The 22,841-nt window shown below is 38.4% G+C and overlaps 1 protein-coding gene across 2 annotated transcripts; it reads left to right on the forward strand.

The window, feature by feature from the left end:
• LOC307146364 (sodium- and chloride-dependent creatine transporter 1) lies at window positions 1-22,513 on the forward strand. Of its 2 annotated transcripts, XM_079850288.1 has the most exons (15): window positions 30-450; window positions 697-800; window positions 951-1,220; window positions 6,508-6,639; window positions 6,844-7,123; window positions 7,907-8,039; window positions 9,179-9,313; window positions 10,845-10,948; window positions 12,562-12,686; window positions 12,861-12,973; window positions 13,856-13,996; window positions 14,101-14,203; window positions 15,814-15,914; window positions 15,999-16,169; window positions 22,363-22,513. In XM_079850288.1, the coding sequence occupies exons 2-15, from the start codon at window positions 743-745 to the stop codon at window positions 22,492-22,494; spliced, it is 1,998 nt and encodes a 665-aa protein (XP_079706414.1). In that variant the 5' UTR covers window positions 30-450; window positions 697-742; the 3' UTR covers window positions 22,495-22,513. The 2 variants fall into 2 exon arrangements, with proteins under 2 accessions (XP_079706415.1, XP_079706414.1); XM_079850289.1 differs by lacking the exon at window positions 697-800 and having other exon boundaries at window positions 1-450.
• Window positions 22,514-22,841: the final 328 nt, after the last annotated feature.

The raw sequence follows: 22,841 nt of genomic DNA on the forward strand, positions 1-22,841 counted from the left end.
GGGACGCTGCGAGCTGAGCGCTGACGCCTAGAGCAGTGTAAAATCCAACGAGACGGGCGCCAGCATAACACCTGCTTTCCCGTTATATTACTTTACCAAACCGGGAGATTCCCTAAGACTTACTATCATTCTCGTTTAACCGACATCCATGCGATTCTTCAGGCTGACCTTCAAGTGCTTTGTCGACTGCTTTTGAGACCCTCTTATTCCTCGTCTGCCTGCGACGCACGTCAATTACTGTAATTTGGAGCTCAATCTTATCAACCTTCTGCTGAAGATCAATTTATTTAAACAACCAGACAGCACCCCCACGGAAAAGCACTGAACAACGCGAATTGAAAATAAATAAATAAATAAAAACGTTAATAACGGTTATTATTAGTCGATTCTCGGGCGCGCGACGCTCCTGCTGTCCAGCGCGCGGTATGTCGCCAGAAGAGCATTTCTCCAGTAAGAATGACTTTATGTTTGTTTGATAATAACAAGAATGCATTTTAAGGGCTTTGGTTTTGACATAAAATATTATCTAAAAACTGATATCGAAAGGAGTGTGGTGTAATGTATCTTTCCATTAGCAGTACTATTGATGTGTCTGATGATCAGGATCCGGATATGGTGGTCTCTTCATGTTTTTACCTGTATCAAGTGTCTCTCTTTCACTTTCTTCCTTACACGTGCTCTCTCTCAAACACACAGTCAACACTTCAATCCGCTCCAATCTGGATTCAACTGCATCTCTGACATGCATAAAACTGCCACTGATGTCATAGGAGCACAGCAAACAATCAAACCCTCATGCTGTATGGGTGCATTTGCATTCAATTTATATATACTGTATATTATACATATATGATATCTATATATATAGACTTCATATCAGCACAAATTCTGCTGTCATTAAAGCAAAAGAAGGTCAAACATTGACAAAATCATGTTCATCTCTCCCTCAGATGATGGAAGCACGTGTGAGGATGAATCTCAGGAGGAGGCAGAAGTCGCCCGTCCTTTGGTGTCAGAGACTGAGGGGTCTAACACAGAGGTGACTGAGCCCAGTGTCTGCGTGGGTTTGGCGGATACAGGCGACCCCACCACAGAACTGGGCCATCCAGAACGACAAACATGGAGCAGACAAATGGACTTCATCATGTCCTGTGTTGGATTTGCCGTTGGCCTTGGAAACGTCTGGAGGTTTCCTTACCTCTGTTATAAGAACGGAGGAGGTGAGATACTCACACATATAATCATATCTAACAGTTGCGTCTAAAAGTCTTGAGACCACATTGAAAACTTGAGATTTTCATCGCTGTACTTTATTATTAATGATCAGTCAGTGACCCGGAGTAAAAAAAAAGAAAAGGAAACATCAAAAAACCTTCTGTTGTTCACACTCCTAACACTAATAGACAAATATCTGAAATGTAATGAAGTATCTGCCGGTAGAGATAAGTCAGAAGGTCAGAGCGCTGAGAAAAATAAACGTGGGCATGACAGACAGGAAGAAAGAGGAAGGACAATGGCTGTCTAATGTACATGGCCTGAGTTTATCAAAGGTTGAAGAAGTGGCAGTCTGTTCTTTGTTCTCCTCTCCCTCTCTTGTAACAGTAACCGTCTGCGCAGATCTTCTGACGTATGAAGGTGGTGATGTAGCCTACGCTGCTTAGAGTTATCAGCTTTTTTGTTTCCCCTTCACTTTCTGTTTTTTCGTGCCAGCTGAAGCATGTTAACAAGCCAGTGTCAGTGTCATAAGGCCATCTCAAGAACAGTGTCAGTTGTGTATATGGAGTTGATACTAAACCTCTGGATTCTTTATCTGTCAGTAAACAACATGATTAGCGAGGGAGACATAACATATCTTATTCTCTCTCTCTCTCTCTCTCTCTCTCTCTCTCTCTCTCTCTCTCTCTCTCTCTCTCTCTATTACATACACAAAGGCCTCGTTTACACTGCTGGTCTTGATGCCCAATTCTGATTTGTTGGCTATATCCGATTTTTTTTTACTTATCTGACGTCCGTTTACGTGTTCTTTCAATTGTGACCCATATCCGATTCATGTGTTTACACTTTACATATTATCTGAAACGTTGCGCATGCTTAAAGGGGGTTCTTGCACAGATGGACAAACGCGAAACATCACCATGATTTTGAGGCGGAGGAGGACGAAAAGGGCCATCATTGCAGCCTGCGCATGTGCTTCAGTTATTGTGTGCGAGAGAGATCTCAGGACTGGTGGGAATATACAACACGATCTCATGAAAGTAATTTTATTTCTCGTGCCATTTATACGCCAAAAATAGTTTTTGCGTGCATGATACGCACTGTAAACCCCTTGGGTGGGATTAGGGGTGTGGAGTGCATGCGTATTACACGCCATAAAGTGCATATCATATATATGCGAAAACTGCGTATCATATGCACGCAAAAACAATTTTTGGCGCAAATGGCACGAGAAATAAAATGCTGTTTATTGTTTCTGTTTACACTGTCATAGAACACATCCGTTTTGTGTCGCATATGAGCAAAACATCGGAATTGGATCACATTTCACTGACAGTGTAAACGAGGCCGTGCATTTTAAAAGTTTACTTAAAGGGATAGTACAGCCAAAAATGTAAATTTTGTCATCATATACTAAACATTTCATGTCATTCTAAACCTGAACACAAAAAAGGAACAAAGTTTTTTTTAAAGGGACAATGGTCTACAAAGTGAAAGTTAATGGGGTCTAGTGTTGTTTGGAATAATAATATCTTATTATTAGTCCAGGCGTTTTAGGAAAAAAGGGTGAACAAATTGCAACAGAATCAAACTCAACTGATTTTGTGTCCTGAGTAAGGAAAAAAAAGCCCCGAAGAATCCCATTAGGGGAAAGTTTCGAAAAAGACCCAAATATATCCTATTCATACGCCTATTCATTCTTTTTCTCACATGAATAGGGTAAAAATAAACTTAAAATACTTAATATTAAGGTCTGAATGGAACCCATTTAGGCTACCCATGAGCATTAATACATAGAGGCAGGAAGAAGTACTTTAAACCAGCCTTTATTCATTTTTAAGAGATTGGGTTTGGGGCTGAGTCCGTGGGACTGTTTCTGGGGGACGAGTCTGAGGGAAGAACAGGAGACAATGGTAAGGAGAATTCAGAAGACAAAAGGTAGGCAAAATAAAAAGTGAACCCCCAGAAACAGTCCCACGGACCCAGCCCCAAACCCCATCTCTGCAATAATAATTAATAAAGGCTGGTTTAAAGTACTTCTTCCTGCCTCTATGTATTAATGTTCATGGGTTTCCTAAATGGGTTCATTCAGACCTTAATATTAAGTATTTTACTGTTATATGTAAACAAGATTCAACAAGACATTTTCACCTGGCTATACCCAATGTTTAGATCTGTTGTGGTATTTATGCAAATTAGCACATCTGTAATTAGATTATGCACCGTTTGTCCATGTTAACAAACAATATAAAAAAACTTGTAATACATTTTTTGTTTGTCTTGATATAAGTAATCAACTCAGTAATTTTCATGGTGATATCTAAAGCTTAAAATTTTTACCCTATTCATGTGAGAAAAAGAATGAATAGGCGTATGAATAGGCTATATTTGGGTCTTTTTCTAAACTTTCCCCTAATGGGATTCTTCGGGGCTTTTTTTTCCTTACTAGGGACATATGGAGGATACAAAATCAGTTGAGTTTGATTCTGTTGCAATTTGTTCACAGTTGACGCCCATTTTGGCTTAAAACGCCTGGACTATATGTGTTCCACAGATGAAAGAAAGTCATACAGGTTTGGAATAGAATGACATTGAGTAAATGATGACAGAATTTTCATATTTGGGTGAACTATCTTTTTAAGAACTAAGCTACAGACATTGTTACCCTTGTAAAAAAGAAGTGCGCTTAACTGTATGTAATGTGCACTTAAAAATAAATATATATATATAAAAAAAGATATATATATATATATATATATATATATATATATATATACATATATATAAACAGTACTTTCAGATAATATAATGTTAATGAAATAAAAGGGCACTTAAGTGTACTTAAAGGTATAGATAAATTCTGTCATCATTTACTGGGGTCCCTCAACTGTTTGGTTACCGACATTCTTCAAAATATCTTCTTTTGTGTTCAGCAGAAGACAGAAATTTATACAGGTTTGAAATGATGACAGAATTTTCATTTTTAAGTGAACTATTCCTTTAAAGAGAGTACACTGTCATGACAATGTTTCTGCACACTTTATTTTTAAGGTGTAGTTACACGTTACTATAGGTCTAGTTACACCTTAATATTAATACTGAATACTGAACTTAATACTTAATACTGACATTTTTAAAAATGTGACTCTATGAGCGTTGCTGAGCGGAATCGTAAACACCTCTGATTGGCTATTGTGTTCACGCGCTCATCGGATATGTCTGATTGGCTACAATGATCAGCGCTTCAAAAACATGTTGTAAATATACATCAGTGATGCTCTTCACAAAGCGCTTACACAGATACAGACTGGAGCTTTTGAAAGCAGGCGTCTATCAGCGGACCAGTCCTGCTTGTGCTTGCAAACACTCCCGCTCCCGTTTTTTAAATCACTTTGAAACACTTTCGTGTGCCTTTAAACACTCCAGTGCGTCATATATCACAGATATATCCGATGAGCGTGTGAACACAATGGCCAATCAGAGTTGTTTACGATTCCGCTCAACAGCGCTCAAAGTTAAAAAAAATCAGTACCCGCTTGGTACCGAAGTCGGTACTTTTTTGACAACTCTAATTACAAACATCTAACCCTAAACCAAGCCCTAACATGAACCCTATAGTAAGTACATAATGTTAAGTCATGTTAATTAGTACTTATGTGTGTAATTACACTGTAACAGTGTCACCTTAAATGAAGTGTAACGGTGTGTTCACACTCGGCAGGTTTGGTTTGATTAAAACAGACTCTGGTGTGATTGCTATGTTAGTGCGGATCTTTCAAGTGTGAACGCTCCCATCTGAACCCTGCTGCGCATCAAACAAGCAGTCTGCTTCTAAATGATCCTTGGTGGCGTTGGACAGAAATATGAACGCAACATGGACCAAAGACATCTTAATTAACCAAAAAGAGTACGTGATGTCACAAGATGCGACCCTAAAAATGAACATAATGCCCAAGCATACCTGTTTCTTCTCATCATAGTCGTGTTGTTGCCCACTGGATGTTCGGTTCGCAAAATATATGTTCTAAAAGCCGTTTATTTTTGTGTATTGTATCTTTTGGTTAAGTTTTAAAAATGTTTGAATGCGAAGTGAACCAGACCTAACAGTGTAACTTTCTTTTTTGGTCCAGACCAAAAGAACCAAGAGAACTGAACTTTAAGGGTGTGTTCACACTTGTAGTTCGGTTCGTTAGGTCCAGACCAAAGAAAAACATTTAGGGTCACATTCTTTTTAGGGTCACATCTTGTGACATCATGTCCTGTTTTGGGATTGTTTACATGTATTTGGTCCGTGTTGCGTTTAGATTTCATTGGAAACGTATCTTTTCAGTGATCTCGATCCCCTTGTTCGATGCGCACAAGGGTTCAGATGGTAGCGTTCACACTAATTCAAATGAATTGTGTGAATAAAGTGTGTTAACACATTCTAAAGGGCCCTACACACCGGGACGAATATCGGCGCGCGTTATTCGCCATTTTGTGTTCACACCCAAGCTATTTTCGCTGACGATGAGCTTAGTGAACATGCAAATTCATTCCCTGACATCAGATGGCACTTAATGTAAAACAGAAATACGCCGGTACACAAGGTGCAATACCACTCCATAACAGTTCTCTTTTATCAAGATTTTTGTAGTCGCTGTCGCGTTTGTCATATAGTTCTTTATGTTCCGACACCAACGAGACCAGCAGCTCTACAATCATCTTGCCTTGCATCTTCCTCGTCTTATTTCTTCCCGGCAGTGTAGACGCTACTTGGCGTATATCTTCTTCGCCTTTACGTATGTGTGCTCGGCAAGACCGTTTTGTGTTTGTAACTTCAGAAGCTCCAGACACGTGAACAAAAGCGCCAATCTCATTGGTCGGATAGTTTTTGACGCGGCGCGTCAAACCAAAAAAACGAACCCGAGGCGTTTTTAAAAAAATGACGCTTTTACGCGTGCCGTTATTCGCGTCGGTGTGCACACTCACATTGGCGCCCTTTGTTTAGTCACGAGGCGTTAAACGTCGGCGAATATCGCGTGCGAAATTCGTCCCGGTGTGAACAGGCCTTTAGGGTGCTTTCACACTAGCAGTTTTGGTGCGCTCCTGGGTTCGACTGACGTCAGAGTGGAGTGTTGTGAAGTGTCTGAAAACATTACATTAATTTCACACTGAAGTATAATCTTTTGAAGTGTATTATTTCTGCAATAAGCACTCTTTTATATATTATAGAGAGTAGTCGTGCCCTTACTGTGTCATTTAGATGAAACGTTTTTCCTGATACATTTGTTCATTTCATGTGTGTTGCAGGTGTGTTTCTGATCCCCTACATTCTGATGGTGTTTTTTGGGGGTATTCCAGTGTTCTTCCTGGAGATCGCTCTGGGTCAGTTCATGAAACAGGGTGGGGTCGCCACATGGAACATCGCGCCTCTTTTTAAAGGTGGAGTATTATTAATTGCCAGATGTATTTGTATGCGCACCCCAACCTTTACAACAGCCACAAAGAGATCCATTTCTGGTCCTGCCAGCAATTGTCTTGAATTTTTAATGGTAAAACCGAATATTGATCTGTCTGGGTTTTATTATTGTCCAGCTTGAGACACAGCATGTATTGGAGCAGGGGGAATATCTTTCTTTCCTCTAGGTCTTGGTCTGGCATCAATGGTGATTGTGTTCTTCTGCAACACCTACTACATCATGGTTCTGGTATGGGGCCTGTACTTTCTGGCTCACTCCTTCACTTCTCCTCTGCCGTGGGCCACGTGTGGACATGAGTGGAACACCGTCAACTGTACCACCAACTTCAGCCGGGTGTGTTTCAATCAGTCACTGTCCCCTTCCCCTCTTAACGTCTCCTCCCTCAACCACAGTGCCAGCTGCCTGGAGCCCGCGGGTTTGAGATCGTCTGTTATGGAGTTCTGGGAGTAAGTGTCTTTTAAATGTTTTCAAATCTGATTTTGCCCTGGCACAGATTTGATGAGACATTTGTCAAAGTGCTGTGCCATCAGATGAGCTGTTAAAGCTATAGTTCACACAAAAATGAAAATTCTGTCACCGTTTACTCACCCTCAAGTTGTTCCAAAACTTGTATGAATTTTTTCTTCTGCTGAACACAAAAGAAGATATTTTGAAGAATGTCGGTAACCAAACAGGTTATGGATGGGCTTCCATAGTATGGAGAGAAAAAAAGTACTATGGAAGTCAATGCTGACCATCAACTGTTTGGTTACTGACATTCTTCAAAATATCTTCTTTTGTGTTCAGCAGAAGGATTAAAGTCATACAGGTTGAGTAAATGATGACGACTAAATCTGCATTATAAAAAACAAACTGACCCTGGACACTGATTGGTCAATACAGCATTCCAGCTGTAGTGATTAAGCAGATACTGTAAAAGTAATGATGCGAAACACCTGTTCACCTACTGTATATATCACTGCGCTTAATTTGCATAATAATAGAGATACTCATTTTTAAATATATGAAAGAATTTGAATGCATTTTCAATAAAAACAAGATAAATATTTTTTTTATGTTGTGTATTAACCATTTGCAGATGCAACCAGGCTTTGCTATATTATCAGTGGCTGTGTGCTCTTTAGCTGTGATAACATTTACAATATAACATGGTCTCTCAAACCTTTTTTTCTTAATTTTTGGAAAAGCCAGGGTAAAGTATTTTGACAAAATGTTTCTTTCTTGATCAGGCGTAAAGTACTGCGTCTATCTGGTGGTTTGGATGAAGTGGGTAACATCAGCGGTTACTTGGTCTTGTGCCTACTTGCTACGTGGGTCATCGTCTACTTCTGCATCTGGAAGGGGATTAAATCCGCCGGAAAGGTACAAATACTTTAAATGTTTGTGAAAGATGATGGCTAGAAGCTTAAGAGTCATCAGTTAAGTCAAGGAAACAAAAATACGGAACTCAAGAACAAGGAACTGAGTGCTAACGTGTCTATATATACACTACAGTTCAAAAGTTTGGGGTCAGTAAGACTTTATTTTATATTTTTTGAAAGAAAAAAAATACTTTCATTCTGCAAGGATGCATTAAATTGATCAAAAGTGACATTAAAGACATTTATAATGTTATAAAAGATTTCTATTTTAAATAAATGCTAAAAAAAAGAATCCTGAAAAATGGAATCAAACACTGATAATAATAATAATAAACATTTTCATTGAGCATCAAATCATCATATTAGAATGATTTCTGAAGGATCATGTGACACTGAAGACTGGAGTAATGATGCTGAAAATTCGCTTTAATCACAGGAATAAATTAAATTTTTAAATTATAATAATATTTCACAGTATCACTGTTTTTTCTGTATTTTTGATTAAATAAATACAGCCTTGGTGAGCATAAGAAACATGTTAAAAAAAATTAAGTTTTGAATGGTACTGTATATAAATATAATAAACAAATATACAATATACAAATAAGTATTTTACTATTGTTGCAGCATTTGCCTTGCTGCTTGTTTTGTATATTGTAATGGCCATTCTTATTGGAAGTTTTAGCTAATCTACAAGTACTCTAATCAATATTTCATGCATCTATTTGGTAACTAGATGTGTAATAAGTGGGATAATGCACAGTCAGATGGTCATTATCTGATTCGCGTCGAGGTCCTGTTCACCCTGCTAGGGTTTATTTTGTGGTAAGGATTGGCTGACTGTACATTTACATACACTTACTGTACACACACACATTAGTCGAACCATTATGAATGTTTGTTGCGAACATGAGAAATTAGATCAGAGGCCAGAGCGCTGTCTGCGTGTAAGCCGATTATTAGCTCTCCCAGCGGATATGTTTGCGTGCTGTGTTTTTCTTCCTGTGCTTGACTGTCAGAGAAAAGGTACTGTGATAATAAACATGAGCCTGTGATGATTTTTCAGGAGGTACAGGGGTTTTACCTTTTAGGTGGGAAAATAAGAGTGAGGTGTAGTAATGTGTCTGTATGTGTGTGCAGATTGTATATTTCACAGCTGTGTTCCCATATCTGGTCCTGGTGGTCTTGTTTGTTAATGGAATCACACTGCCAGGAGCTCTTAATGGCATTATTTACTACCTGAAACCGAACTGGAGCAAACTCTCCGAGGCACAGGTGAGAGGCTCTCTGCACGGGTTTAGTTTTAATGTGTGCCTGATTCTATGGCAAGTATATCCAGGCAATTCCACATTTCATACAATTTGAATGTTAAATGGTATCAAGTCAATGTAGAGATGGGTTTTTAAAGACTTGTTTTGGCCCATATCAATTGAGAATCAAGATCAATGCCTGTCAATCAGTGTTATTTTAGTATCATTGTATCAATACTATTATAATTTTTATTAATATTTTGGTTAATGCTTTAGTTAAGGGTCCAATTCTCACTATGAATTAGTTGCTTATTAGCATGCATATTACTAGGATATTGGCCGTGTATTAGTACTTATAAAGCACATATTAATGCATTATTCTGCATGACCATATTCTACATCCCTTAATCCACCCAATACCTAAATTTAACAACTACCTTACTAACTATTAATAAGCAGTAATAGAAGTTTAGAGGCAAAAGTCGTAGTTAATAGTTGAACCCTAATCTAAAATGTGACCTTTTTATTTTTATTTTAGTTAATGTTTTATGTCAAGTAACAACAATGTTTTTTATGGTTTTGGTTTTTAGTTTTAGTTAAGTATAATAACCAGGGTTTTACATGAATACCCACCAAATGCGGGTGGATTTCAGCAGTACTAGCCACTAGGCGGGTTGAATTTTATATTTAATATACATTTTTCAATTTTAGTTTCAAAGGCATCTGAAATAAACTAAGTGCAATGTAGTTTTGTCAAAAATATAGATTTTTCGATACATATTGATACTGAAATATCTGAAATGCTTCCAGTACTTATTTTATTCTAGTATACACATAGTTTTACTCACACCCAAAGTGCAGCACATAAAGCCGCCTCTCAGTACTAAATTGAGTTATTTTTACTGCTTATTGTGCTTATAAACTGTCAAATACACACAAAATAAAGTCAAAATGCCAGTCTTGGCGAGTATTCATGTAAATACAGTCAGTTGTTTTAAGTGAACAGTAACAGTATAATGGATCCGTGCATCAGGTCTTAAAGTAACAGCAGCCTCATATTCCTGCTGCCAAATTCTGAAATAATATTAAAAATATCTATATGTCAGTTTTCCCCATGGTATCAATGTCAGCATTGTGGCCAGTGAAAATGCTGAGTAGTTAGTAACTTTGAAAAAACACTAGCCACAGTGGCTGATGAGCAAAAAAGTTCATGTCAATGTCAAGCCCTGATAATAACCCAGCTAAAAATGTATTTAAAAAAAAATGTCTTACTGGTCACTTAAAATGTGCTTGTGCATTCAAGAGTAGCAAATAGTTACTCTTTTGAAACAGAATTAAGCTCTGAAGGTGATAGAAGTGTAAATGCGAAATGCTGTTAAATGCTGACATTAAAATGAACTCAAATCTTAAAGGTATTTTTAGAAATCTTTTTCAGCTGGTTAGCAAATATTGAGCTGTAAGCAAAGATTTACCCATGTACCGAATGTTTAAAGCAATAACTAGAGCCTAGTGACATGGTTATATAATTCTTGTTGTCGTGACAATTATGATGGCAGGTATGGATTGACGCCGCCACACAGATCTTCTTTTCTTATGCGATCGGTCTGGGGGCGCTGACAGCCCTCGGGAGCTACAACCGATTCAACAACAACTGCTACCAGTAAGCAGAATATCACACACACACAAGGATTATTTCATAATGCTATATCTCAACTTTGTGATCATTATACTGTGTAAGAGTAGATTTATGTGGATTTCGATTGGTCTGCATATTGTATTGATGAACATCAAGAGTGTAAATAAATGAGTCTAATATGTTTTTGTAAATATGATTTTTAACAAGATTATGACATTTATCTGAATTTTGCTAATATATAATATTGTATAATATATTATATAACATTACATTATTGAAAAAAGAAAAAATTCCACAGTGAAGCAATTCAATTGATTTTAATGTTTTATATATATATATATTAGGGATGCCACAATTCTCAATATAATATTGAACCGTTCCACGGTTCAATACGCGCAGGTGAATTGCGTTTTTTTCGGTTTTACGTTTGAATAATTTATGTGCATTTTATTTCTCTCCGAATTGACTGTTTGTGTGTGCCTGTAAGTCTACGAGCTGAGATGAGGAAACTCCTCCCCGCGAGTAAATATTCAATCACTATGCTCTAAGTTTAGGGGTGCTTAACCATCATTCCACACTTTAACATGGCGAGCGGCGGTGAAGTGAGGCTACAGTACGAGGAAGCGCTTCGTACGATAGTACGACATTTCGCTTTTGCCGTGGAGTATAATGCCGACGAAGAAAAAACGGTAAACAAAAAAATGACTGTGTGCAAGCATTGTTTTACACGTGTAGCCTACTCAAACGAAAACACTTCCAACATGACTGCACATCTGCGGCGCCGTCACCCAGCAATATCACTGTCTGAAGGCACAAATATGTTTATATGAAATGGTCAATTTATGTTTACTAACTTCACGTGTATGTTTATTTTCAAAATGTAGGAATTTATGTGTTCCCCAGTTTGTACATGGGCTACCAGCAGCTGTGAGATGTCAGTGTTAATTGTATATTATACAATACACTAGGAACTAATGGACTTTTCTTAGCTTTTAAGTAAAATAAAGGAGTATTGCAATAAATCGTTTTAATTTTTTTCTCCTTAACCTCTTACTGTTCCTATTGCCTAAGCATAGAATAACAAAAAAAACACTCTTATGTGTCAAGCCATCAGAACCGAACCAAACCGTGGTTAAAAAACCGAGGTATGTATTGAACCATGGGCTAACTGTATTGTTGCATCCCTAATATACAGTATATATGATTTTTTACAAGATTACTCCATTTATTCTTCCTTATATGTAATACAGTGTATTATAATATATAATATTACATGAAAAAAATATATATAACATGTTTCCACTGTAAATATATAATCAAGATATAATAAAGCTCTAGACTTTTGGTCCCGACTGTATGTATTGTGTTGTACAGAGAATAGTTTATTATTCTTTTGTCTGTATATAAACACAGTAATGACACAAAGGCCTCCTGCCAAAAAAAAATGTTTGAGTGTTTTTTTCTTTATGGCTTCATAATCCCGCGGTATCCCTGTGGGACAGCAGTGCGTGTATGTTTGCATGCATGTGATCAGAGCAGAGATCAGAGGTTGAATGAGTTCAGAATCCAGCCAGTTTAACCCTGCGCGTTGCGTGTCCTGCTACATGCTAATCCCATGGTGATTTCTCTCAATTTAGGGATGCTTTCATTCTGGCTCTTATAAACAGCGGCACAAGCTTCTTTGCAGGGTTTGTTGTTTTCTCAGTTCTGGGATTCATGGCGGCCGAACAAGGCGTTGACATCAGTAATGTGGCAGAAAGTGGTGAGATATGCGTTTGTCCTCATCACACTCTCTGGTCCTTCATTCTCCTAGATTACATGAAACACTATTACAATAGGCTTTTGGTACCATGGTTGTACCATTGTGCCTGAATACACTTTGGCGTACCATGCAAATACAATGATACATCAACATATGGATCTTCTTTTCCCTCAGGTCCTGGTTTAGCGTTTATTGCCTATCCAAAAGCAGTGTCGCTCATGCCTTTAGCGCCGCTGTGGGCGGTACTGTTCTTTCTCATGCTTCTGGTGTTGGGATTGGACAGTCAGGTGAGGCCCCACCCACTTATTTATGACAAATCCTGCTATACATTTTAGTAGGCTCAAGCTGATTAAATTACAATCCATTTCATACAGAATGTTCTGAAAAACCTCAAGAAAGTTATCTGAAAAGCTCTAAGACATCAAATTATACAAAAATGTCTTTGTCTGAACCGTATCTGGGACTTCTTCTTCTACGACGATAGTTCACCCAAAAAGTAAAATTCTGTCATCAATTTTCTCACCCTCAAGTTGTTCGGTTTGGAAATCATGTATGAGTTTCTTGACAAAATTGATGACAGAATTTTAATGTTTGGGTGAACTATCCCTTAAAGTGGCTCATTCTTGCGCTCAAAAACCACAAGGCGGTAGAATCAAACAGAATATATGTATTTTTAATCTGTTTTTAATTTGAAGTTCAGCAAAGCAGCTTTACCCTTGTGAAAAAGAAGTACACTTTTGCTTACTTTTAAAATAAGTTCTGATTACATAATATATTGAAAAGAATATACTTAAATGCAAACTGTGTTTTCAGACACTGCATGTTAATCATGAAATATTTTTAAGATTTGAATCACACTACAATTGCATACTAGCAACCAACACTAGTGTACAGCAACCCACCAACCTCCAGCCATTTAATCTCTGTCACTGTGACGCATGTGTACGTAAAGCAACCATCAAAGAATAGCACAGGAATGCAAGAACACATCCTGAGTGAACGGCCCCTTAATGTTCACATAAAGCCTCAGATTAGCCTTAGAGCTCTTAGACTAGCAACAATGTTTAACAAGGTTAGACACATTCAGCTGTCCTTGTTGCCCACATATTTCTTGGTTAGATCATTAGCTTCCTTTTAAAATAGACTCATTTTTCTGTTTTCTCTCTCAGTTTGTTGGTGTTGAAGGCTTTATAACTGGAGTAATGGACATGCTGCCCCCGAAGACATTCATAGGCTCTCTGCGTCGGGAAGTTGTTGTTGCAATATGCTGCTTTACCTGCTTTACTATCGATCTTTCCATGGTGACCGAGGTACGTCTGAGGCCCATAGTGAAGTATGTGATGCTTCAGTAGAGTTCATATTACCACAGTGTGTTTCCTGGATGTATTTTTGGTAACATTTTCTCTCTGTACAGGGAGGGATGTATGTGTTCCAGCTGTTTGACTATTACTCAGCGAGTGGGATTACTCTGCTTTGGCAAGCCTTCTGGGAGTGTGTGGTGGTGGCCTGGGTGTATGGTAAAAAAAAAATCTGTAGTTTTTGCAGAGTAAGTCGTGTTTCTGGATCAACATACTTTGTTGGTCCTACAACAACATTGCTAACAAACATAATCCTTACAAAAATTCAACCCTGATGAAAAGACCAGTTGGAATTTCCATGCTGGTCCAGACTGGTTTATGATGGTCTAGCTCAGGGGTGTCCAATCCTGTTCTTATTAAATGTTTAGCACCAACTCCAATTAAACACACCTGAACAAGCCAATCAAGGTCGTACTACACTCTAAAGGGCCCTACACACCGGGACGAATATCGGCGCGCGTTATTCGCCAGCGTTTTTCAACGCGTTTTTTGTGTTCACACCCAAGCGATTCTCGCTGACGATGAGCCGAGTGAACATGCAAATTCATTCCCTGACATTAGATGGCGCTTAATGTAAAACAGAAACCACTCCATAACAGTTCTCTTTTATCAAGATTTTTGTAGTCGCTGACGCGTTTGTCATATAGTTCTTTATGTTCCGACACCAACGAGACCAGCAGCTCTACAATCATCTTGCCTTGCATCTTCCTCGTCTTATTTCTTCCCGGCAGTGTAGACGCTACTTGGTGTATATCTTCTTCGCCGTTACATATGTGTGCTCGGCAAGACCGTTTTGTGTTTGAGCGCCCCCAAGTTGTGTTTTACTGTAACTTCAGAAGCTCCAGACACGTGAGCAAAAGCGCCAATCTCACTGGTCGGATAGTTTTTGACGCGGCGCGTCAAACCAAAAAAACGAACCTGAGGCGTTTTTTTTAAAAAATGACACTTTTACGCATGCCGTTTTTCGCGCCGGTGTGCACACTCACATTGGCGCCCTTTGTTTAGTCACGAGGCGTTAAACGTCGGCGAATATTGCGCGCGAAATTCGTCCCGGTGTGAACAGGCCTTAATGCTGGGTTGTTTCATCCCATGTTTGGGTCAAATATGGACAAACCCAACCGGTGGATTTAAAATTTGAATTAAAAAATTAAAATCCTCAGTTGACTGAGGAAGTCTTGCTTGGTTTAACTAGTTAGGAAGTCTCATTGGTGCACAGCAGAGACGCCTCAAACCTGAACCTCAAATCTTTATAGCAGGGTTTCCCAAACAGGGGTTCGTGAGTTGATGAAATAAAAAAAATTATCTAAATCAAATGTAACACTGAAATAAACAAAAGGGGCTCTCTATCTATGTCTCTCTAAATCTTTTTTTTCTCTCTCTTTTAAATAAAAAAATAAATAAAACTACTAACTACAAAACTAAAATATTTTTGTAGTTTACTTGCATGTCATGTGACCATTAACCGACATCAGAGAACCGTGAACCAATGGTTTTAGTTTTGTTATAACCCTGCCGTGAACATGAATATGTGTAATTAAATTATTGAAATATTCAGAATTAAAATCTCAGATACTTCAAGTGAATATTTCACATCTAAGGGCTTCGGGTGACAAAAACGTTTCGGGAACCTCTGGTTCATAGGAGTGCTATCCCATGCCAACAGGGATATTGATTCAGGAACATGTACTTGGAAAATCATGGTGAGCATGCAGAGATGCACATATAGAGTCCGAAAACTGAAACCTCTCACTCTCGTTCTCTCCCTGCAGGTGCCGATCGCTTCATGGACGACGTGGCCTGTATGATCGGCTATCGTCCTCTGCCATATATGAAGTGGTGCTGGTCTTACATCACGCCGGTAGTGTGTATGGTGGGTTTTACGTGCAATATGCATCAACGCTGGGTTTCACATTCTTTCGAGGGTATTAAAGGGGTTTGTGTCTGTGTTTCGCAGGGTGTTTTCCTTTTTCATGTGGTCAACTACAAGCGATTAGTGTATAATGCCGTGTATGTGTACCCGTGGTGGGGTGAGGTGCTGGGCTGGTTTCTCGCTCTCTCATCCATGCTTTGCATTCCTCTCACCGTCCTCTACAAACTGCTGCACTGCAAAGGCTCTCTCATGGAGGTAGGACTTTGATGTGTGTGAGTGTGTGTGTGTGTGTGTGCGTTTTGCTACTTTGCTTGCCATGGAAAAAAGCTGCTCTGTAGGGGGTATGGGGTTATATTTGTTGCATATCTCCAGATAAATAGATTCTGAGCCACAAATGAATGTAAAGAAATTCACAAATATTTAACAAATTCACAAACAAATAAATTGAGATCCACAAAAATATACAGGAATTTCACAAAAATGGATCAAATTCACAAATAAATAAAATGAGATTTGCAAATAAAAAAAGTGTCCAGAAATATGCTTTTATGTCACAAACACAACTTTGCCTGGCATTCAATTGTGGATCACTTCCTGTGCATTTGTGGATGGCTTCCTGTGCATTTGTTGATCGGTGTACGCGTTTGTGGATTTCTTCCTGCGCATTTGAGGATCGCAGCGCGTATTTGTGGATTTTGAAACATTTCTAGCTTCAAGATGCACACAAATCCACAGATAGGTGGACTCCACCCACTAGGGGTGGAACGGTACACAGAAGTCACGGTTCGGTTCATACCTCGGTTCAGACATCACGGTTCGGTACGATTTCAGTACAATGGAGGGAAAAGCAAAACAAAAACGGGGTTACAGATTAGGTGTCCCTAAAGAACCCGCGTATCTAACAGTAGTTCCGCATTACATTAATTAATTTGCACGCGAGTTTTATTTATTTTTATACCGTGTATTCTCCGTTTAAATTCGTGCACTGAACCGTGACGCCCGTACCGATTCGATTCGATACGAATACATGCACCGCTCCGCCCCTACCACCCACTGACTACCAAAGCCAATCAGATAACAGCCACATTGTGCTGACCAATCTTAGCACATTCTCGATTTGCGTTTTGCTTTACACTCAGGCCGGGAACATATTCATTTTGCAACCCTTTTGCAACTATTGTATGGGCGCTTTGTTCAAATTGAGCTGAAGTGCTGTGGTTAACACTATGGAAGCTTGTTTCCGCCACCGAGTGAAAAATAAAAAAGGTAATTGCGAGTTTACATCTCACAATTCTGACTTTTTATCTCAGAATTACGTGATATAAAGTCGCAATTGCAGGTTATAAAGTCAGAATTGCGTGATATAAAGTCGCAATTGTGTTATTAAGTCAGAAATAAACTTGAAATTCTGACTTTATTTCTCAGAATTGCATGTTTATATCTCGCAATTCTGACTTTATAATTCGCAATTGGGAGATATAAAGTCAGAATTGGGAGATATAAACTATTCTGAGGTAACATCTCACAATTCTGACTTTATATCTCGCAATTCTGACTTTATATCTCGCAATTCTGACTTTATAACACGCAATTGCGACTTTATTTCACGCAATTCTGACTTTATATCTCGCAATTCTGACTTTATAACACGCAATTGCGACTTTATTTCACGCAATTCTGACTTTATATCTCGCAATTCTGACTTTATAACACGCAATTGCGACTTTATTTCACGCAATTCTGACTATATCTCGCAATTCTGACTTTATAACACGCAATTGCGACTTTATTTCACGCAATTCTGACTTTATATCTCGCAATTCTGACTTTATAACACGCAATTGCGACTTTATTTCACGCAATTCTGACTTTATATCTCGCAATTCTGACTTTATAACATGCAATTGCGACTTTATTTCACGCAATTCTGACTTTATATCTCGCAATTCTGACTTTATAACATGCAATTGCGACTTTATTTCACGCAAAATTCTGACTTTACATCTCGCAATTCTGACTTTATATCACGCAATTCTGACTTTATATCACGCAATTCTGACTTTCTAACACGCAATTGTGACTTTATTTCACGCAATTCTGACTTTATATCACGCAATTCTGACTTTCTAACACGCAATTGTGACTTTATTTCACGCAATTCTGACTTTATATCTCGCAATTCTGACTTTATAACACGCAATTGTGACTTTATTTCACGCAATTCTGACTTTATATCACGCAATTCTGACTTTATATCTCGCAATTCTGACTTTATATCACGCAATTCTGACTTTATAACACGCAATTGTGACTTTATTTCACGCAATTCTGACTTTATAATACGCAATTGGGAGATATAAAGTCAGAATTGGGAGATATAAACTATTCTGAGGTAACATCTCACAATTCTGACTTTATATCTCGCAATTCTGACTTTATATCTCGCAATTCTGACTTTATAACACGCAATTGCGACTTTATTTCACGCAATTCTGACTTTATATCTCGCAATTCTGACTTTATAACATGCAATTGCGACTTTATTTCACGCAATTCTGACTTTATATCTCGCAATTCTGACTTTATAACATGCAATTGCGACTTTATTTCACGCAAAATTCTGACTTTACATCTCGCAATTCTGACTTTATATCACGCAATTCTGACTTTATATCACGCAATTCTGACTTTCTAACACGCAATTCTGACTTTATTTCACGCAATTCTGACTTTATATCATGCAATTCTGACTTTCTAACACGCAATTGTGACTTTATTTCACGCAATTCTGACTTTATATCTCGCAATTCTGACTTTATAACACGCAATTGTGACTTTATATCACGCAATTGTGACTTTATTTCACGCAATTCTGACTTTATATCTCGCAATTCTGACTTTATATCACGCAATTCTGACTTTATAACACGCAATTCTGACTTTATTTCACGCAATTCTGACTTTATATCACGCAATTCTGACTTTCTAACACGCAATTGTGACTTTATTTCACGCAATTCTGACTTTATATCTCGCAATTCTGACTTTATAACACGCAATTGTGACTTTATATCACGCAATTGTGACTTTATTTCACGCAATTCTGACTTTATATCTCGCAATTCTGACTTTATTACACGCAATTCTGACTTTATATCTCGCAATTCTGACTTTATATCTCGCAATTCTGACTTTATTTCACACAATTCTGACTTTATATCACGCAATTCTGACTTTATAACACGCAATTGTGACTTTATTTCACGCAATTCTGACTTTATATCTCGCAATTCTGACTTTATTACACGCAATTCTGACTTTATTTCACACAATTCTGACTTTATATCACGCAATTCTGACTTTATAACACGCAATTGTGACTTTATTTCACGCAATTCTGACTTTATATCTCACAATTCTGACTTTATATCTCACAATTCTGACTTTATTTCACACAATTCTGACTTTATATCTCACAATTCTGCCTTTATAACACGCAATTCTGACTTTATTTCACACAATTCTGACTTTATATCACGCAATTCTGACTTTATAACATGCAATTCTGACTTTATAACACGCAATTCTGACTTTATTTCACGCAATTCTGACTTTATTTCACACAATTCTGACTTTATATCTCACAATTCTGCCTTTATAACACGCAATTCTGACTTTATTTCACACAATTCTGACTTTATATCACGCAATTCTGACTTTATAACACGCAATTCTGACTTTATAACACGCAATTCTGACTTTATTTCACGCAATTCTGACTTTATAACACGCAATTCTGACTTTATTTCACACAATTCTGACTTTATATCTCACAATTCTGCCTTTATAACACGCAATTCTGACTTTATTTCACACAATTCTGACTTTATATCACGCAATTCTGACTTTATAACACGCAATTCTGACTTTATAACACGCAATTGTGACTTTATTTCACGCAATTCTGACTTTATATCTCACAATTCTGACTTTATAACACGCAATTGCGACTTTATTTCACGCAATTCTGACTTTATATCTCGCAATTGTGAGATAAAAAGTCGCAATTATCTTTTAAAATGTTTTATTGTGTGGCGGAAACAAGCTTCCATACACCTCGTTTCCAAAAGGTTGTTGGAGCTTAAAGGGATAGTTCACCCAAAAATGAAAATTTCAGTTATAATTTTCTCACCCTCAAGTTGTTCCAAACCTGTATGAATTTCTTTCTTCTGCTGAACACAAAAGAAGATATTTTGAAGAATATCAAAAGCAAATAGAGCGCATTATAATGTCACTGGATGCAACATGACAAGTCATCTGCATTAAACGGATCCGTTCTACTTCTGATGTACTCCACGCTTACGCTACTTGCACAAATATAGGACATAATAGCACGTATATAATATGAATATGAGCCCAAATGACCATCAGTGATGTAACGGTACCAGCCTCAGCATCACCACAGGTGGAGTTTTGTGAGTGGATAATGCAAATTAAAATTTTGCAAAGCTGAAAAATACATCTTTGCATTTATTTTGGATCCTGTAAGTAATTTTTACAATCAAAAACTATTAAGTCTAATTCATATGAAATATTATTAGTGTGTTTTAACCAATAAATATATATTGCTTGCAAAATACACTATATTGCCAAAAGTTTTGGGACGTCTGCCTTTACATGCACATGAACTTTAATGACATCCCATTCTTAATCCGTAGGGTTTAATATGGAGTTGGCCCACCCTTTGTAGCTATAACAGCTTCAACTCTTCTGGGAAGGCTTTCCACAAGGTTTAGGAGTGTGTTTATGGGAAATTTTGACCTTTCTTCTAGAAGCGCATTTGTGAGGTCAGGCACTGATTTTGGATAAGAAGGCCTGGATCACAGTCTCTGCTCTAATTCATCCCAAAGGTGTCCTATCGGGTTTAGGTCAGGACTCTGTGCAGGCCAGTCAAGTTCCTCCACACCAAACTTTCTCTTCCATGTCTTTATGGACCTTGCTTTGTGCACTGGTGCAGTCATGCTGGAACAGGAACATCCCCAAACTGATTCCACAAAGTTGGGAGCATGAAATTGTGAGCATGAAGAGTTCCTTTCACTGGAACTGAGAGGCCAAGCCCAACCCCTGAAAAACAACCCCACACTGTTATCCCCCCTCCACCAAACTTTACACTTGGCACAATGCAGTCAGGCAAGTACCGTTCTCCTGGCAATCGCCAAACCCAGACTCGTCCATCGTATCGTCAGACAGAGAAGCGTGATTGGTCACTCCAGAGAACACGTCTCCACTGCTCTAGAGTCCAGTGGCGGTGTGCTTTACTCCACTGCATCCGACTCTCTGCATTGCACTTGGTGATGTGAGGCTTGGATGAAGCTGCTCGGCCATGGAAACACATTCAATGAAGCTCTACGCACTGTTCATGAGCTAATCTGAAGGCCACACAAAGTTTGGAGGTCTGTAGCTATTGACTCTGCAGAAAGTCTGTAGCTATTGACGCTGCACTCCGTGGCTGAGTTGCTGTTGTTCCCAATTGCTTCCACTTTGTTATAATAGCACTAACAGTTGACCGTGGAATATTTAGTAGTGAGGAAATTTCACAAATGGACTTATTGCACAGGTGGCAACCTATCACGGTCCCACGCTTGAGTTCACTGAGCTCCTGAGAGCGACCCATTCTTCCACAGATGTTTGTGGAAGCGTCTGCATGCCTAGTGCTTGATTTTATACAGCTGGCCATGGAAGTGATTGGAATTAATGAATCACCTGAATTTAATAATTTGGAGGGGTGTCCCAATACTTTTGGCAATGTAGTGTATATATTGCTTATTTCACTTTTAAATGCATGATATGATCTTTTGGGAATGCAACAACCTGTCACAAATTTAAAAAGAACCCACGTATATTCTCTACAAACAACGGGAATCATTTTGTAATACATTTAATTAATGTTTTAAGTATTGTTTATTTTGCTTAATGGATAGTTAGATCCACGGAGCTGCTCATATCCATCATTAAAACTGCTTGACTGAAGAACTGGGAAATGCTGTTGGCTGTTGTGTGACAGTAATTTCATCTGTTACACAAACTCATATGTTTATCACAAGGTTTAATCCAGATATTTATTTGTCAGCTACTTATTGACGCTTTCTGCTCTCTGTTTTTGTTCTACCAATTTTTTTTGGACCATATATCAAGTTATTTCAGGGCGAGACTGCCCTGATTGTAAAGCAAAATGTGATTGGTTGTAGCAAGGACGTGCTATGATTGCACAGATTGCACATGATTGGCTCCACGGTGGGTGGAGTTCACCTATCTGTGGATTTGTGTGCACCTCTTGATGCTAGAAATGTTTCGAAATCCACAAATGCGTGCACAAACTCACCAAAAGTTGTGTGAATCTCTGGCCTGTGATTGGATATTGTGTGATTCTCTGCTTCTCTCTGTTCAGCGTTGGCAGCATTTGACCACACCTATCTGGGGGCGACACCATCTTGAGTTCCTTCCACCTGAGAATGAAGCCAGACTTCTGCCAAAGGCGGAGGAGAATAAAAGCACACTGTTATATGAAAGTGTCATTTAATATCCTCTCCAGCACAAGCAACTGATCAGAAACGAACAGCACTGCCCTACACCTACACTACAGAACCACACACACACACACACAGCAGTGTTCACTCTGTTATGAGAAAGCGAATCAATGTCAGATCCATACTAGACACCCATATGCCATAAACACAGTTATCCACACCAGAGTCTGCGCACATCAACTGTCATGCAGTAATCATGCTGATTTTGTCCAAGCGCTCTTCTTTGGATGTAATTATATTTGAAAAGAAGGCCTCAGGCACACAAGATAATCACACGCTTGTGTTTGACGGTCTGTTCTCCGCCTAGTGTGCTGCTGTTGTTCAGTATTATGTGTTTGTT

Source organism: Squalius cephalus (assembly GCF_949319135.1).
Source record: "Squalius cephalus genome assembly, chromosome: 18".
Taxonomy (NCBI): Eukaryota; Metazoa; Chordata; class Actinopteri; order Cypriniformes; family Leuciscidae; genus Squalius; species Squalius cephalus.

What these genes read in the sequence shown, in the direction of transcription:
- LOC307146364 (XM_079850288.1), top strand. Translation starts at nt 743, where the DNA reads ATGCATAAAACTGCCACTGATGTCATAGGAGCACAGCAAACAATCAAA. An exon ending in TGTTGGGATTGGACAGTCAG is followed by an intron (nt 12,974 to 13,855) that starts GTGAGGCCCCAC and finishes TTTCTCTCTCAG; the next exon opens with TTTGTTGGTGTTGAAGGCTT. An exon ending in ATCTTTCCATGGTGACCGAG is followed by an intron (nt 13,997 to 14,100) that starts GTACGTCTGAGG and finishes CTCTCTGTACAG; the next exon opens with GGAGGGATGTATGTGTTCCA.